The 19,688-nt window shown below is 38.8% G+C and overlaps 1 protein-coding gene across 1 annotated transcript in view; it reads left to right on the top strand.

Moving 5' to 3' along the window:
* LOC135476327 (mediator of RNA polymerase II transcription subunit 15-like) overlaps window positions 1-15,652 on the top strand; it is a 50,409-nt gene extending 34,757 nt beyond the window's left edge. Inside the window, exons 8-21 of the mRNA XM_064756322.1 lie at window positions 1,720-1,895; window positions 3,632-3,724; window positions 4,723-4,782; window positions 5,631-5,692; window positions 6,026-6,156; window positions 8,599-8,742; window positions 8,801-8,807; window positions 8,918-8,983; window positions 9,579-9,645; window positions 11,827-11,996; window positions 12,936-13,105; window positions 14,187-14,285; window positions 14,607-14,704; window positions 15,524-15,652. Of these exons, the coding sequence (XP_064612392.1) occupies window positions 1,720-1,895; window positions 3,632-3,724; window positions 4,723-4,782; window positions 5,631-5,692; window positions 6,026-6,156; window positions 8,599-8,742; window positions 8,801-8,807; window positions 8,918-8,983; window positions 9,579-9,645; window positions 11,827-11,996; window positions 12,936-13,105; window positions 14,187-14,285; window positions 14,607-14,704; window positions 15,524-15,568 (1,388 nt within the window). The 3' untranslated portion in view covers window positions 15,569-15,652. The remainder of the gene's footprint in view (window positions 1-1,719; window positions 1,896-3,631; window positions 3,725-4,722; window positions 4,783-5,630; window positions 5,693-6,025; window positions 6,157-8,598; window positions 8,743-8,800; window positions 8,808-8,917; window positions 8,984-9,578; window positions 9,646-11,826; window positions 11,997-12,935; window positions 13,106-14,186; window positions 14,286-14,606; window positions 14,705-15,523) is intronic.
* The last annotated feature ends 4,036 nt before the right edge of the window (window positions 15,653-19,688 follow it).

Raw genomic sequence — 19,688 nt, 5'->3', positions numbered from 1 at the left:
TGGGTTCATTGCTGCAGTACCAGGTCTTTAGTAAGACTTGCTGTCAACAAGTCCACTGGTCCTGAAATTAAATTCTTGCTTTCACCATCTTTTGGCAAATCTTTTTCACTTGTTTGTGACTTATTCTGTTTGTATTTAGATGTGTCTTGAAGGGATCTTGCTCTTAAGTATAAATACACAAGCCAAGTAATTATATGGAGTTATGCTATGAGGTCTTACTAGGGATTGTGGTGTAGGTACATAGGTTTCTTGTCCTGTCCCACATGCAGTGGTTGTTGAGGGTTAAGCATGCCGTGCATCATGAACTGGGGCTTTTCATGTTGGCAGGAAAACCTGTCTAATTCCTCTTTCACTTTATGCTTGGTTGTCACTATAGACTGGTCATATTCAGAAAATAAATGTTTTATCATTTTAAGGAAGTGGATAAAAACATTGAAACCTTACTTCATTCTTCATGTCTAATATATACTTTATTTTTCTTCTTTTTCTCTTTCATTGTTTGGCAGTATACAAGGTTTGCAGTGAATAAGCTCATTAAGTTTGTGAAAATCTTCATGAGTTTGCCCAGTTTTAGTACATGATGAAGAAATGTGTTCCTTGTGTCTAAAGTCAGATCTGGTAGACACAGAGCTGCCTGTACTGACTTATTTCTAACCAGATCTTACATGTACTCTAATACCTGCTCTCTGAGTTAAGCATCATTTTTCCAAATTCAATATTAAGTTTCAGTACCACAAATCTGTTTCACTCTCTTGAGTAATGAATCTAGGATTAAGATGTTAGCAGTAAGATTTGGCAGCTTTAGCCAAAATGGTGTTATCTGATAGATAGCTGGCCAGAGACTATAAATATTATTTTAATTTAAGAAAAATTTAAAACTCATCATCTTCACTATAATATATTACCTTAAATGACCTAAAAATTTGACCATAAAAGAACATTTATGGAGGCAAATAAATGTAATGAGATATTACTTCTGCTGCTTAAATTTACATTTTCCCAGTAGGATATCATCCTGCCTTCCAGACACCTCTTAGTGCTCCTTCTGAAATCAATACAGCTACCAGAATCTGGAAAAATAAGCAACTTAGTCATGGACGAAATTTTAGGTTATTTTGGGTTATTAGCTACAAAAGTTGTCAGAATGTCAGAAAAAATTGTATTTTCAGAGATCTGTTAGCAATTCAGTAAGGTTCTGTAGCTGTGTACCAGATTTGAATTTAGTCACATTAAATATGTCTTAAGGCAAGGTAGTTTTTGTTTTCCTTTATAATTTTGGTTCCGTTACAATGTACTGCATGACCCTGTGTGAAGAGTGACACAAAGTAGGATGTGAAAGATTTGTTATCTTACATATCGCATCCTGTTTCACAGGCTCAAAATACTGTATTCACCTAAAGTTAGGCCGTTCAAAATGTAAATAAAGGAGCAGTTAAAGCCATTAAAAAATGTTCTGTTTTAACACCAACACTGAAGTTTTTCTGATAAGAAATTAATCAGATTTCACAAAAAAGTCTTTGAGTGGCCATTACGAGGCGAATAAATCAATCAATATCGAGGAAAAGGTGTCACGTGGCAAAAGTTTAACTTTGGGTGAAACACAGAAAGGTGTAGGGGTGGGAAGTGGAGGGAGAGCTTAATCAGTTTGAATATAAACTTCATGCAGGTCTGATAAAAAAATTGTTCACATTTAATTTTTCAATGTATTTTGTAATTCAGGAGGCCCTGGCATGCCCAGTGCCCAGCAGATTCAGATGCACCAGAAGTTGATGCAGCAGAGAGCGATCCATCAGCAGCAACAACAGCATCAACATCTGATGCAGCAAAGGGCAATGCAGCAGCAACAACAACAACAACAGCACCAACAACAGGGCACACAAGTCCCTACCCTGCAGGTAGGTCTTCCCTCAAAGTTGTGACTGATGGTAAGGAACATTTACTGCTGTTCACACGCGCATTAAAACTTTCCTAGAATAAATCGATGTCAGTCATCTGTTTCTACAGATTGATTAACCTGCCTAACCAAAAATAGTCCATGACAGTAACACATCTTGAGAAAAAAAAGACATTCTGAGAGATAATCCCTGGACTCGGCCATACATCTGTCTGCATTTAGGCTGGTAAAGGTCATGACCTCAGGGTCACTCTAGCTAAGACGGCATGATGGTGGTGGATTCAGTAACTGCTATGGTATAGGCTCAGAAAATGTGATTATTTTACATGAACCGACGTGATTGCCATGGTCAGTTTTGATTTGGGCGATTCTTTTGATCTTCACAACAGGTTAGTTACTTACAAAGACCACACGTTTAACATTGATTTGTGCTAGTGAGGTTTTAATGCACGTGTGAACAGCAGTGTATGTTCCTTACCATCAATCCCAACACATTTGCAGCTGTTTCCCTCCGTAACTGTCAACTGTGTTGCTCAGTGAAAGTTAAACCATTCTGTAACTGCTTGTCTCAGATGCATTTTGAAGCTGCTTTTATTAATTCACATGAATACAGTGTTTATTTATTTATTTGATTGGTGTTTTACGCCCTGCTCAAGACTGTTCACTTAATATACAAAGGCGGCGACCAGCATTATGGTGGGAGGAACAGAGTGTTTATGGGTAGTCTGTTACCTAGCACAGGACATGATTAGCAAATTTTCCAGCCACCTGCATGTATCTTATTAAGCATTTTACTCTGTTATTTACACATCAGTTTTGTCCCCTGCTCTTGTACTGCTGATTATTATCACACTCCAGGAGCCTCTCACCATATGTCACTTTGAGTTCAAGTCTAGCTCATACTGACTTCCTCTCTGGCCATTTCCCCCGGGCTCTGCCCAGTTTCCTCTCAACATAATGCTGGCTGTGGTTGTTTAAGGGGAGTATTCTTAAGAATGGCATAAAACACCAGTAAAATAAATCTTACTATGTTTGCGTAAACTTGTGATAAGAGACATCCATTTGTCTTTCTGTTAATATTTCTGATGTTTTTTGTGTCAGCATTTGAGTGAAAAATTGTAAAGTATGACATTAAACCCTAAGCACTCACACTCACTTACTGATGTTTTTTCTGGGAGAGCTCCTCATTTTGTGATAGACAGTACTGTGTCTTTTGAATTTGTGTTCATTGTATATAATAATGAAACGTGAATGTTTTAACTGTCGTATTGAAGATCCTGTTTCTTTCTATCCTGCGTTGAAAGGTGCCACATATAGATGTGCCTTAGTGCTGTGCACTATAACTCCCGCACAGTCAGATTATTGATCTGGTTATTTGGTGAAGAATTTTCAGGAAAAACTACATAACCGGATGTGTTGCACATTTTGAAAAAATAAAACCAGCTCGGACAAATTGTTGTTTCAAAATATAAAGCTGGCTTTTTGTGCTGACAGGATTGGTGGAATCCTTGTATTAGCTGCCTGTATTTAGTGTGGTGAGAGCCTTTTCCCAGTTACATGTACTGGAGCAGTGGCAATTTGACTACAAGTCAGAGCTATAAAAACACAGACTATAGGACTAGCTTGTATTTCAGGACCAACCATTTCATTTGTTACTTGTTGAAGTACATGTACATATGTTTGTATTTCATGTAATTTTAAGTAAATTTCTACTCTTTGGACATTTCAACCTCACAGCGTCAGGATGCCTTTATAGTGACCTCCCCTCAGCAGCCAGCAACTCACGTTCCCCCTGTGCAGAGTCAGGGCGTGGCACAGCCTCCGGGGCAGGTAAGACACCCTCAGATTAATACACTCGGGTAGTGTGATTTGTGTAATACAGGTAGTGTGATTTGTGTTATACAGGTAGTGTCATTTGTAATATAGGTAGTGTCATTTACAATACAGGTAGTATCATTTGTGTAATACAGATAGTGTCATTTGTGTAGTATAGGTAGTGTCATTTACAATACAGGTAGTATCATTTGTGTAATATAGATAGTGTCATTTGTAATACAGGTAGTGTCATTTACAATACAGGTAGTATCATTTGTGTAATACAGATAGTGTCATTTGTAATACAGGTGGTGTCATTTACAATACAGGTAGTGTGATTTGTGTAATACAGATAGTGTCATTTGTAATACAGTTAGTGTCATTTACAGTACAGGTAGTATCATTTGTGTAATACAGATAGTGTCATTTGTAATATAGGTAGTGTCATTTACAATACAGGTAGTATCATTTGTGTAATACAGATAGTGTCATTTGTGTAGTATAGGTAGTGTCATTTACAATACAGGTAGTATCATTTGTGTAATACAGATAGTGTCATTTGTAATATAGGTAGTGTCATTTACAATACAGGTAGTATCATTTGTGTAATACAGATAGTGTCATTTGTGTAGTATAGGTAGTGTCATTTACAATACAGGTAGTATCATTTGTGTAATACAGATAGTGTCATTTGTTTAGTATAGGTAGTGTCATTTACAATACAGGTAGTATCATTTGTGTAATACAGATAGTGTCATTTGTAATATAGGTAGTGTTGTTTTTGTATTACACTATCTTCAGTGTATCCTCACTACTGATACATTATACATGTACATCATTTGCTCGAATAGATTACATTAAATTACATTTTTTGAAAACGATTGATGGTACTGCATCATCATGATGTTTTTATTTTTCTCTTTTGGTTGGCGTAGCACAATGTTGCGTGTAAGTTAACATTACAGTAAAAGTATGTATATGTAGGTATTGTATGTGGGCTGTTTTATGTTTAGCAGATGCAGTTTGCTGCACCGGGCCCGTATCCTTCCCCACAGCAGGTGCACTATGTACAGGTAAGATTCTTGTCAGGTGTCTGCCAGATAATCACCATCACAGTTCTCAGCACAGCCTGGGTACACTCCCCTAAACTTTATATTTATTTATTTATTTATTTGATTGGTGTTTTACGCCGTACTCAAGAATATTTCACTTATATGATGGCGGCCAGCATTATGGTGGGTGGAAACCAGGCAGAGCCCGGGGGAAACCCACGACCATCCGCAGGTTGCTGACAGACCTACCCACTTATGGCCGGAGAGGAAGCCAACGTGAGCTGGACTTGAACTCAGTGACCGCGTTGGTGAGAGGCTCCTGGGTCATTATGCTGGGCTAGCGCGCTAACTGACTGAGCACCGTGAGACATATGCCTTTATGTAGGGCCTCCGTAGCTCAGTTGGTTAGCGGGCTACTTTCATAAAACTTCTTAAGTCATTTGTGTAACTTTTCTTGTCCTTTTTTGTAATGCACTTCGTCTATACTATAATGCCAAAACATGATATGATATTACAAGAGATTGTGTTGCACAAAATGGTGTAGAAAGTTTGCGAAATAGGGCCATGTTACTTTTACTGATTCATATACCAGGGCAAAATCTTAGCATTCACTGCTGCCCCTGAAGCATAAGGCCAAAGGCTGGAAAGCTGTTGTATTTTACCTTGCTGTACAGAACTGTCACAACAGGTGGATTAAACAAGCCCATTAATGAGTCGTTTTCAAAATTCTCAAAAACCTGGTAAAACTGTAGAGTATATGGAAAAATTAATGAGTGTTGCATTCCACACCAAGCAGAAAAAAAATTGAACAAGAATTTTGATTCAGGCATAGACATTTGTGTATGGCTGCTGCTGTTGTTGTTGTACAGAGCCCTGCCTCACAGCCTGCCTCCATTCCCCAGCAGATGACCCCTTCACCTGCTCAGCAAGGGTAAGTCACTGATACATGTGTAATTCCACAAAGACACAAATAGCCAAGGGAGACATTTTAATTTTTAAATTGTTTTCATTTTTCATAAATTGTCCATAACTGCACATCATGAAATGATACCAGGGTACATTTACTTACAGTTTCACAGATAATGAGGAATTTCAACGGTAACAAAATGTTAGAATTGGAAATACATACATGTACTTCTAGTAATTTTAACAAGATTATAAATTTATCACTGAAACACAATTGAATTCTCACCTGGCTGCTGACCCTTTAAAGTCTGTACAAAAAAAAGCTGCAGGTTGTTTTTTTTTTTTTGTCTTGTTTCAGACCGCCAAGTCATTCTATACACTCTCCAGCCCATATGATGCCCAGTCCTTCTCCACAGCCAACTATAGTTCCCTCCCCTGGCACAAAGACTCTGGGAGTAGCCTCCCCTGGAACAAATCTCAACACACCAGGTATTGTTTTACGAATGAGAAAATGACAAACCCATGTTCGTGTATGTATTCACATGCTATTGTCATGTATTTTCAGGAGACAAACATCTTTATACACTTATAGCTTTCATTTTGGTCACATGCTCCATTTTGACATACACAATTAATATGTATTGTGAATTGCTGAAAAATGTTGGGTAAGTGATTCAAAGTTCAAATTTGGGGGTTCTGTAGAAGGCGCCTACCAGCTTTGCACAGCTTGCAACCTTCAAGTTGGCAGCTGCCAACTTTAACCAAACCTACTTTTTGACTTCTTCGAATTATCTGTCATATCCAGTTAACTGGCTACTTTTACGGGGTAGCCTCAACGAGATAATGAAAACCTTAATTTGACAGAAGACTGTATAAAATATAGACAGAATAAGAGTAGATTTTTGTTTGTTTCAAATTAGAGAGTTTCTGCTGCTACCAGAACTGTTCTATACAACTCTCAGGTGCAGATATTCATAGAAGTCCAGATTTATACAACTGGAAACTCAAAATTGATTCTTTTTTTTCTTGTCCAGATTGGGTTTATTTATATTTTAAACACCGACTATAACCTGGTATTGAGTTCAATTCCACTCCTAGGGACCGGTGATTTTGTGAACGTGAAAGTATATACGATATACATGTGTAGGCCTCTATATATGTATGAAAGAAATTAATTTCATTTGGGGTTCATTTCTGATCATGATTTTACTGGTAATACATACATATACTTTTACAAGTATATCATCCTGATCAGAGATATACATTGTGTAATAAAACAGTTATAAACCATGGTGATTCATGTTCAGTTGTTGGTTGTTATATTGAAAGAAAGATAGGAACTAACAAACATTATATCAGAGGTAAATATGCGCAAAATACAGAGATAAGACTTATTCTGCTGAGAGGTATATAATGAAAGAGTCATAAACCATGCATGTTCAGTTGTTGGTTTGTTATAAATATTAAAAGAAAGAAAGGAACTAACGATATTACACAAAAAATAATGTACAGCTACAAACACAAAAGACAAGGCTTATTCTCATCAGAGGTATATACTGTGAAGTATTTATTATGTAGGCCTACAAACAGAAAAGACAAGGCTTATCCTGATCAGAGGTATATACTGTGAAGTATTTATTATGTAGGCCTACAAACACAAAAGACAAGGCTTATCCTGATCAGAGGTATATACTGTGAAGTATTTATTATTTGCTGGAATTTGTTTTCACGGATTTTATTCAGAGATGGGTTTGCAGGATCTCGGAAATGCTGAAAAAAAATTTTTAAAACTGTTTAATTTTCCGACCTTATAGTGTGGCCGAAATTACTTAATCACATCAGCCAGGTATTATCAAGAGTGGCTCTTTTGTTTCCTGGGGTGTCACTAATCCTCATAATCTGGAGCAAAGATTAAAACAGTGGGGGATGGATTATCACTATGTAAGAAGATGACATTCATACCTACTGTGAGCAGGATTCAAAGAGTTTAAGAGGTGTCACTTGTTTTCACACCGACCTTTGACTGTTGAGCAAGTATATGTAGGCCTACTTTTAATCAACTGGCAAAGTGACCGGTCACCTTTTGGGCAGTTTGATTCAGCAGTAAAACATAAGACTTCACCAGTATCGGGGCCAGTCATTCACGTAGTCAAGCAACACAGTTAGTTTTGGATTGTTTTCTGTTTTAATCATCCTCTGTGGCCAGTCAGAAAGCGTCAACATTGCATAGTTGTCATTAGTCAAACGGCCATTGTACTGTTGTATTCAGTTCATAATTTGCTAGAAGCTCACTTATTGGTTCACGGGAGACATACAGCCAGTGGGATAGCGTGTATCAAAGCAACATTCATTGGAAGCCAGCGCATGTTGCATCCACTTTTCTTTCTGACACTTTCCACAGAAGATTCATCAAAATACTTATGAATGGACTCGCACTTTGTTTTATAAATACTAAACCTTATGACCATAGTTTGAATATATTTAAAGTCTAATTTTAATTTCATTATAGCCAATACACGCATGACCACTTCGGCTTGTCATGGATGCAGCCATTGGCGATTCAAGTCGACCGCTTATCGCTACGCATACATTTGTTCGAATGCAGTTCAGTTTTTATCCAAAATTTGAATATATGTACCAAAAAAACACAGGATTGAGGGTTTTTTTATAGTTTTCAGTTTGTAGCTGAATTTTACCACCGAATACCTGGGTCTAAAATTGACATGTATGAATCCCTGAGGTGCTGTTGATAGCTGATGGGTGACATACTTCTGGGATATTAACAACATTTCTTGTACAGGTTTTGGATTAAATGGGTTTACTGTAAAGAAATTCTTCACATTTGCTAAATTGCAGATTTTTTGCTCATTTCATAAGGTGGGGATTTTGAGGGAGACTGATACCCAATCTTTGTTTTGTTTTTGCCAACAGGCAACCCAGGGTCTGTAGGACCTGTGGCCAGTCCTGCCTCCAGGGCCCCCGGGGAAGACCAAGCCTACCTGGACAAGCTGAAGCAATTGTCTAAATACATTGAGCCTCTCCGTAGGATGGTTAACAAGATTGACAAGGATGAGGGTAAGGGACATTACTCTGTCAGCAAAGCACGTCTTCTGAAATTGTCCTCGCTTGAAAGATAATCAGTTTAATAAGTTTAATCAAATTTTACATACCTTTGGTGCAATACATATACATGCAATGATTACATTGTAAAGCTATCTTATTTTTATTTAGTTATGTTTTTTTTTTTCAGATCGCAAAAGGATCAGCTCAGCAAAATGAAGAACCTCTTGGGCATACTCTCTGACTCATCACGAAGGTTTGTGCGTTTTGTCACAAATTTTGAATCATTTTCCATGCTTTCTTCTGAGTTATCATTGTGTGTGCATGTGTTACTGACCTCTCACTAGCTTGTCCATATGCATGCTGCTTTGTAGTTATCCCTATATCACTCAGTTCTTTTTCAAAATCATTCTCCATATTTCTTCAAGTATTGTATCCTTTCTTATCTCTTCCCAAATGGTCCTACTGTTACCACCATCTTCATTTAAACATGTTCCGGCCATACGTGGGAAGGTCTGCCAGCAACCTGCGGATGGTCGTGGGTTTCCGCTGGGCTCAGCCTGGTTTCCACCCACAATAATGCTGGCCGCCGTCGTATAAGTGAAAATATTCTTGAGTATGGCGTAAAACACCAATCAAATAAATAAACATGTTCCCCTTCTCTTTGCAAAGATCGCTGGCCCCTTTTGATTCACCATATTCTAATGCCTCCCATGATGCTGGCCACCATCTTATAAGTGTACTATTCTTCAGTTCAGCATAAAACGTCAATCAATCAAAAAAATAAATAATTAAATCTTGTGATGGTTTAAATCTTGTTAATCGCTGAGTATATGTTTGTAATTGTACAGGCTGCCTATGACAACTCTGCTGAAGTGTGAACAAGTACTGGAGAAGCTTGATCTGAATCTAAAGGGGGTGAGTGTCACGGAAAACCTGATGTATTTTTTTTGTATTTTTTTGCCATCACATACCATTATGCCAGTGTTTCAAGAGACTGTTGTACCAGAGACTTTAAAAATGGTACATGTTGCTGCATCGCTTGGTGCTCAGCACTGAGGCGTTAAAGCAAGAAAACATGACTGGTTGGCCCAGTGTCAGTATAATGTGACTGGATATGGTGTCATGTCTGGTGTCTTCAGCACGATACTTCAGTGTTGGCAGCACATTGGCAGCATGGACTCACATGCTACAAGAAGACACCATATATGTACAAACACCTACAATTGTGTAATGACTACTCGTTGTCATATGACTGAAAAATTATTAAGTACGATGTTAAACCTCAAGCATTCATTCATTCATTATAAGAGACTGCAATGCAATTCTGCCACCATCAGGAGCTGAGATATTGGCAGTATTGCAGACTGCAATGTAATATTGCAACCACCATTAGGAGCCGGGATAATGGCCATTTGGTTGTCGTGACATGTGACGTGATGTTAGGCAACAAGAAACTGTAATGTAGTATTTCTGCCACCATTAGGAGTGGCAGTCATGGCATGCCATCACATCGCTGTGTCATGATATATTTACTGTGTAGAGAGTTGTATCTGGTATCTTCACCATGGCCTTCCAGTGAGGCAGCACTGTATTAAAATCTGTATTCATTGGAGAGATAGAGTTATGATACATGTTCCTCTGAAGTGATGCTGAAAGCAACCTTCTGCCTGAAATAAGCCAGCTGTTGGTTTTGGACCAACCCCCCCCCCCCCCCCCCCCCAAAAAAAAGAAACAAAAACAAATCTATCTCAACGTTGGCCATTTTAAATGTGTAAGATGCTTGTACCTTTCTGACAATGCTGTGATGGATTGATGGAATGAAAAAGACTAAAGATACAAAAGGCATCTTTTCCATCACCATGATGTTGTTGTGATATTTTATTTAACAGTATTATCGTTAACAGGGATTACACTTTCTGAATATTTCTTTTTGTATTGCTGGCGGTTTGGTGCCTGACTCTGAAGTCGCTGGTTCGAAACCCACAGTGGTCTCAGCCAAATTTCAGCACTAGAATTTGTGCTATATTCAGAAAGTGTAATCCCTATTAATGATAATACTGTTACTTAATCCACTTTCTAAATGACATCTATACATGTCTGATATATTCACCTAAGGGAGTGACGTCGTTTGTGATCATCAGAGGGGTAATGCATGTTCGCTGTAAAGTCTACCGGTCAACTACCTTCTATTTTTGTGGAAGGCCTGTTGGTCGAGTGGTCTAGACGGTTGACATGTATTGCTGGCGATTTGGTGCCTGACTCTGAGGTCGTTGGTTCGAAACCCACAGTGGTCTCAGCCAAATTTCAGCACTAGAATTTGTGCTATATTCAGAAAGTGTAATCCCTGTTAACGATAATACTGTTACTTAATCCACTTTCTAAATGACATCTATACCTGTCTGATATTTCATTTATTTTGTTCTTATCCCACTCTTCCGTGTAAGGGAGGAATATTATCTTGGATCTGTCACTCTGTGATTACCATGCGATTGTTTTATGAAGTATTGTGAGCAGATTCATTTTGTAGCCCTCAGATTGAGCACATCTTTACATACACGTATTTAGCATTGGATATACATTCTCTGTTGTCATTTAATATTCAGAAGCTTATGTCAGAAAATAAGGGTCTTCTGCATATATGTTTATGTTTACAATTTACAGGATTATTTGTTATTAAATGTATGAATTTGTTTTTTAATTTTATTTAACGGTTATGTTATTTTGGCTGGTTATGTTATTTTGGCTGGTTTTAAAATTGTCTCTTTTTGTTTAATATTGGATGTTATTATCCTGTTGAAAATCAATCACTGACCCATGGTTTAAACATGTTCTTGTCAAAATATAGCTGTAGAGTTGCAAATGTGGGGTTAAGCAATTCCAGCTCATGCTGGCTTTCTCTCATAACATACGAGATACAGGGATGGTCGTGGGTTTCTCCTGGGCTCTGCCCGGTTTCCTCCCCCATGATAATGCTGGCCACTGTCGTATTAGTAAAATATTGTCAAGTGCAACGTAAGACGCCAGTCAGATAAATAAATAAATGTGATGTTATCCTATAATCATCATCCCTTCTGAATTTTTCCCGTTTGTATTCAGACTGGCTCCAGTGTGACCCACACACAGATGCTGACGAAGTCTAGTGAGCAGCACATGTGCCAGCCTTTGCTAGATGCTGTGGCCGCCCTCATCCAGTCACCCATGCTCAACCACACCCTGCACCGCACATTCGGACCAGCTATGACCTCCCTTAATGGACCACCTATCAAGTGAGTCTCGTCCATTTTTGTTTCTCTTTCTATTTTGGGTTAGCTGTATATGCAGAAGAGACGTTTTATTTCACATCTCTGTTGACTCACAGGCTAGGAAGGCCCTACTAGAAGGGTAAAATTTATTTATTAATTTGATTGGTGTTTTATGTCGTACTCAAGAATATTTCACTTATATGACAACTGCCAGCACTGTGGTGGAAGAGATCTGGGCAGAGTCCAAGGGGGAACCCATGACCATCCGCAGGTTGCTGACAGACCTTCTAGGGCCGACCAGAAAAGAAACCAGCTTGAGCTGGACTTGAATTCAAGGCAACTGCAGTGGTGAGAGGCTCCTGTGTCCTTGCGCTGCTCTAGCATGCTTTCCACGAGGCCACAAAGGCCCCCAGCAGGGTAAACAGCCTTTGGAGTAAACATTGAGTGATGTTCATGGAGAAATTCTTGATTCCTTATGTCTAACAAGGATACCATAATTAAATGTTGTATTAAATTTATCACTCAGCGATAAGGTTGTACATTACATTCATGCATGACCAACCGAGGAACCTTTACCGGGGCTAAAAGACACAGTGTTGCACCAGGACGAGAAATTTGTCTCAAAATTTCTTTCTGCTCCCTTGTGATTAAAATCAGACTGGGAATCAGACTGAAAAATTATATATTTGTAATTACATTTAAATTTATATTTATAATTATATTTATGTTTATTATAGTTGGTGTTATTATTAGTATTATTATTATTTTATTATTAATATATTTATAATTACAAACTTATGAAGTTTCTTCCTTCTACTTTAGCTGAAAAAGCCCAAAGTCGAATTGGGAAATCAATGAATAAATAATATTTTCATGTTTTCAAGAAATACAGTGTCTTGAAACATGTTTCTGAAGTGTAATGTTATCCAACGAAGCTGACGAGGTGCCTGTTCATTGTTAAAGGGTGCCCAGTCCATTGCCCAGAAAGAGGAAGAGAGAGAGTGAATCCCCGGATGATGACATCCCTGATGTCCTGCAGGGGGAGGTGGCCAGATTAGACCGGCGCTTCCATGTCAACCTGAACCCTGCTAACAGCTCATCTTCCAAAACCATACACCTGACCTGTTATCTACGTAAGTTTGTGCGTACACATCACTTGACGTGACAGGAGGAGACTGTAACGCGCTAGTTATAGGAGCTTGCCTTTCATTCTGTAGAACAAATGAGGTTCAAACACAGCCTTGGGCAAGATATTTGTAATTTTTTTGTTCTCACTGTTTGCGTGGTCTTGGTGACAATATGGACGACACTAAGTGGACGGCAGTTGTGTGGCTGTCAACATTTTCTTTCCTTCACCCATAAGAGTGACCGCCATCATGCAAGTCAAAAAATTTTGAGTATCAGTAAGTAATTGAAGAACCAAATCACCAGCCATAGAAATGCATACCTGCCTTGAAGGTAAGGAAATAAATGGCCCTCCTGCCTCTGTGTTGATGTATGCGAATTGGCCTCTCACTGGCTATCGTATCACAACTGTCTAAGGGCTTGTTCAATAGTTATAGATCGTTTACATCAAGTACAGGAGGGGAAGTAACCCATGGTAGGGGTGATTAAAGCTGTTAGCCTTGAACACATGAGGCATGTGTCCAACACACCACAGCACTCCTGTCGTCATTTGCAGTCTTCTGTCAGTATGATGTGCATATCTGTACAGCACGAAAGTGCCAGTAGCTTACCTAAGGGCTAATTTACACTCGACACTTGAGTTTCTTCTATCCATATATAAACTGACAGTCAATGAGGAAGTGAAAAACTCTTGAGGATGACATTGAATAACTATTAAATACAAAACAAGTAAGCAGGTTGTCAGTGATTTTGGTTGGCTCTTTGGGAGAAATGTTAACATTTAATTTCTTTGAATGAATGAATGATTATGGTTTAACACCACATCATCATGTTTCCAGCCATATTGTGGTTAAGTTTCTTTTTCCATAAATTACAAAATTCCTGACTTACCTAAATCCATTTTCAGAAAAATGTTAAGGGTGGTATCTCAAAAAGGGCTGTGTGTATTCCTCTCCAGCTGTATGTGGGAAGGTCTGGTAGTAACCTGCAGATGGTCGCCACCATATAACTGGTATAGTCTTGAGTAGGGCATAAAACACCAGACAAATAAAATAAATAAACTAATGAGCCTGTTACATATTATTACAGAAGACAAGAACCTGCCAACTGTTCCTCCGATACAGGTGTTGGTGCCAGATGGTTACCCCTCCACTAGCCCCTCGTGTGATATGGATACTGTGGACTATGGTATGTTACAGTCTTGTACACATACACAAAACATAAAATACCAGCTCTTATTCAGAGGCAATCCAGAGTTAAAGTAACAACTCACACCTGATTGATCAAAATTGATAACATGGCGGAGCTTTTGATTTTCTCAATGTGTGCGATTTTGCTTACTTTGAATTGCGCTATCTCAGATATGCTACATCGCAAAGGCAAAAGTTATGCTTTTTAAGCGTCATGCATGTGGGGTACCTTTTCAATGCATGTATGCCTGCAGTCTGGAGTTGTCTTTTCCATTAAGTAGGAGTAGGTTCATCACTGACCTCCTGGTTGTCTTTTCAGATTCCACACCTTTCCTACAGGCAATACACAAACTGTTATTATCCCGATTGTTGAGGATGCCTGATAGATTTTCTCTGACTGCTTTGTTGAACACTTGGGTAAGTCAACAGACGTTCAGAGATTTATTGTCCAATCAGGATTTAAATTGGCCAAAGTTTAAAACCGAAACAGCTCCTGTGGTTTGATAATGAAAGCGAAAGTAAAACGTAAAACTTCACAAATTTGTACCAGTTAAACGTGTACATGTAGAATTATTAATTTACCAGAAGGAACGTCTGTCTGTTAATTGCTTGTAAGCATGCCCTGTATGTGTAGTATGGGAAAGATCAGGCTACCACTGTCATATTCTCTACCCACTACTACCCTAATTCCCCAACCTTTTCGCATAATATAGAGCAATTTTCAGTGCAAATTATGCATATTTTTAATTTGATTTTGGAGACAAAACTACATTGGTTGGGTTGTCCAATTTCAGGGCTTTACAAAGGGTAAAAGTCTATCAGTCAAAACAGAATAAAGCCTTCAGACTATGTTTGAATAAGCACCTTGCAAACATGTGAAAGGTTGAAGAATTACAGGGGTTGATTTTGTAATCTCCTATGTCTGTCTGTTGACAAAGGTTTTAGTGCCAGTGGCAGCATCAGTGATCATGATATTATTCAGCACTTATGGACTATCAGATTTACTTACACTTTCTACAGATTATGCGTATATATTTAAGTGGTATAAGTGTTGTTTTCATATTGTAACTGTTCATTAATGTTTGTCTGTTATCATGTCATTTTAGATGTTGTGGTTTTCATACTGTTTTCTGGTGCTAAACATGTTTTGGGATGAAACAGGGATGAAATATTGACGAGGTGGCGTAAAACCATAAATCATCCATTTATTACATCCTCCGTCTCATTTGTTTCCAGGAGATGACAGTAAGGCATGCCTGTTCTCCAATGACAACTGTGTAGTGGGGAACTCTGTACCAGGGGCCTGTTCTCCAATGACAACTGTGTAGTGGGGAACTCTGTACCAGGGGCATGTTCTCCAATGACAACTGTGTAGTGGGGAACATATACCAGGGGCGTGTTCTCCAATGACAGCTGTGTAGTGGGGAACTCTGTACCAGGGGCATGTTCTCCAATGACAACTGTGTAGTGGGGAACATATACCAGGGGCGTGTTCTCCAATGACAACTGTGTAGTGGGGAACATATACCAGGGGGGTGTTCTCCAATGACAACTGTGTAGTGGGGAACACTTTACCAGGGGCGTGTTCTCCAATGACAACTGTGTAGTGGGGAACTCTGTACCAGGGGCCTGTTCTCCAATGACATCTGTGTAGTGGGGAACTCTGTACCAGGGGCCTGTTCTCCAATGACAACTGTGTAGTGGGGAACTCTGTACCAGGGGCCTGTTCTCCAATGACATCTGTGTAGTGGGGAACTCTGTACCAAGGGCCTGTTCTCCAATGACAACTGTGTAGTGGGGAACTCTGTACCAAGGGCCTGTTCTCCAATGACAACTGTGTAGTGGGGAACTCTGTACCAGGGGCCTGTTCTCCAATGACAACTGTGTAGTGGGGAACTCTTTACCAGGGACGTGTTCTCCAATGACAGCTGTGTAGTGGGGAACTCTTTACCAGTTGTCAGTGTTTGCGTGCATCTTGTGTGTATCATCCAGTCAGTGCTCCATGAAATGAGAATGTCAGCGTCATCATTTGTCATATGTGCACCTGTATTGAGGCAGAATCCTGAAGACTGGAGTGGCATGTCATCCATGTATTGTTGGACACTGCACCCTTCATCCATGTATTGTTGGACACTGACTCCTTCATCCATGTATTTTTGGACACTGATTCCTTCATCCATGTATTGTTGGACACTGACTCCTTTATCCATGTATATTTGGACACGGACTCCTTCATCCATGTATTGTTGGACACTGACTCCTTCATCCAGGTATTGTTGGACACTGCACCCTTCATCCATGTATTGGTGCACACTGACTCCTTCATCCATGTATTGTTGGGCACTGCATCCTTTGTACATGTATTGTTGGACACTGCATCCTTTGTCCATGTATTGTTGGACACTGACCCCTTCATCCATGTATTGTTGGACACTGACTCCTTCATCCATGTATTGTTGGACACTGACTCCTTCATCCATGTATTGTTGGACACTGCACCCTTCATCCATGTATTGTTGAACGCTGACTCCTTCATCCATGTATTGTTATACACTGACTTCTTCATCCATGTATATTTGGACAAGGACTCTTTCATCTGTGTATTGTTGGACACAGACTCCTTCATCCAAGTATGGTTGGACACTGACTCCTTCATTCATGTGTATTTATATTTGGACAATGCCTCCATGATGGGAAAAGAACTTGAGGATGAAGCTGTGAACAAACTGTGTGGCTGATCAGGGAACATCCACTGGGAGTGGACATGGGATGCTCCTGCTTTATACTGCTTGAAGAGATGTGACAAACTGAATTTATCATAGAGAGATGTTTATACGCAAGCAAAAACTGCAGAAATCTGATACAATTGAATGTAAATTATGAACTATGAGATGCATGTGCAAGAAGAATGGTGTAGAAATAGATATTGTGAGAATATGATGTGTGAAATAATTTTTGTAAGGAGTAAAATGATTGTTCTGGAAATGCACAGGGACATGCTGCTAAGTGTTCATGAATTACTTTAGGGGAACAACATGTTATTGGTTGTTTTTAAACATGGGAAGAAAATTGAAGGCCATATTGTTGTAATCATGAGCAAAACTGTGCAAGAGTTCGAAATGTATATACATGTGCAAAGCAGCTGTTGCATGTATTTTGCACCAGTAATAACTGTAGTATTATTTCTGTAAAATCTGCTGCTGGTCATTAGGGATCCCGTTCTTCTCTGAACAGGATACCTATTGTAATCGTTCTGTTTTTTCTTATTATTATTTTTTTTCACCAACTTTGTGAGCAGGAGAACTCCAACACCGTTCAAAATAGAAGTCCCAAATTTCGCTCATATTATCTGGCAGATATTTTCCAGAGGTAAATTCTCCAATTTTTTTCTAGGTCACGTGGTTCGGCCGCCGTATTGAGTTGTGTGTGAAGCCTTTAAACATCTTCTTCCCAAGAACCACTTAACCGATTGTTTTGAAATTTGATATTCAGCTAGACCGTTGGTAGTTACAAAAAGTTTGAGAAAATCTTTGACTTCCAGTGAAATCTTCTGAAGCTCATTGGTGGTGAAAGCTGTGACGTCCCAAAAAGTTTTGAAATTTGAATTTTTTGTATCATGGTTTATTTTGAGCCGCTGATTCAGAATCTGCTTTTATTTTTTTGCATATCTTTGTAACTTTTTGAGATATAGTCAAAAAACTAAACTTAGTTACATAATTTCAATGACCAGTAACTCAAGAACTATTGCAGCTAGAAATGTGCAACTTGCACCAAGTTGTAGCCCAAGACATCCTCTTTCTGGAGCATGCGAACGGATTTGAGCTATGATCAATAGTTTTGTCGCTAGAAGCGTGTAAATGACAACACAGTTTTTTGTTCAGAAAAAGATGCTAATCCTATTGGTTTAACATGGAGTTTGATGGGAACTGGACTGGGTTTATAGTACCTGATGCTTTCCGCTCCACTGTCCGTGATCTCCCGAAACGGTTGTACGATGACATACAGCTATGCTGTCCTGTATATGATGGCATGGAATGATAACTACAACAGCAAACGACATGGACCTGCAAAAGTTAGCTTTGCTTTCCGCACACCTTGTGTTCTTTACTGCACGCCAACCAGGCTGGGGTGATTGCCAGATATCGACGTGTGCCATGGTCCAGGTGTTCGCTTTCTGACAGCGACCGAGCTATCGGTAGAGCAGTCAGTCTGTGCAAGGCAGGTCGTGAATTGAGACGTGGAAGTATAAACTGGCTGTTATACGGGCAGTGTATTATTGGATCGGTTAAACGTCTTCTATCCGGTTAAACGTCTTCTATCCGATCCGGTCTTTGCAGATCCATTCTAGTTGGAATTGAATTTGCCACCTTAGTTACCCTGTGCCAATCAGCCAATCAGAGTCGTCCTTCCTTTAAACTTTCAAACATTTATATGTAAAAGAAAACAAAAGCTGAATTCAAACCAAATGTTAGCTGAAATTCAGTTATTTAATTATTTGAGTTATTTAATGATTTCAGTTAAATTTTGAATTGGAAGAACAACCGAATGTTGGGATTTTGTGGTAACATGGGCATTGTTGAACAGTTTGTTTTCATCCAGACTGGTTTCATCTGGAGGTTGGTATATTAAAATGCCTTTCAGAAGCAAATAAATGGCTTACAAGGCTCGTCAGTGACTACACAAAAAAAACTCAGAAGTGGCCCTCTAAGGAGGATGAAACAATCAGAATCGAACAAAATGTGTAAAATGCTGTAGTCCAGATGAAGTTCAGTATTTGATGGCGGAATTACACAAGAAAGAATTTAAAATGTAGATTAAAATAAATGTGAAACAGTATTTAAATGTGTAACAACATATTACAGTGTCACATCCCTGGTATTCAACATTATAAATAAACCCCACCTTTCAGTGTAACTGTTCAAATGCATTTAATTAAGTCTGTAAGTGGAAAAACACTTGTTAATAAGTTATAAGTGTAAATGAAGCTACAGTTGAACTTTTCACCAATCTTTCCGCTGATGCTTATTTGAACTTTGTTTTTTTGTTTTTCTTTAACTTTAACAGTTCTACCGCCACAAGATCCATTGAACACTATTTGCACTATTGTTAAAATTGTACTATTTTATAAAGATCGTACAGTGGTAATACTGTTTTTCCTGAGCATTTTCAACATATAAATCCCACGGATGATTTTTGTAGTAGGATTGTTTTGGTTTGTGGAACTACCCTTCAACAGGGTACAAACCAAATGTTAGGATTTTGTGCATGTGGAAGTAAATGCTTATTGTGCATGTGTGAAGTGTATGTCATTTGTAAGTGTGTGGACAGCGTATCTGCTGATAAAAATGTTTGAAAAGTGAATCCGTCGTTACATTACTGAATGTTGGATGAATTATTTATA

Source organism: Liolophura sinensis, chromosome 10, assembly GCF_032854445.1.
Source record: "Liolophura sinensis isolate JHLJ2023 chromosome 10, CUHK_Ljap_v2, whole genome shotgun sequence".
Taxonomy (NCBI): domain Eukaryota; kingdom Metazoa; phylum Mollusca; class Polyplacophora; order Chitonida; family Chitonidae; genus Liolophura; species Liolophura sinensis.
The sequence above is the reverse complement of the archived record's forward strand: the minus strand, read 5'-3'. Positions and strand labels throughout refer to the sequence as shown.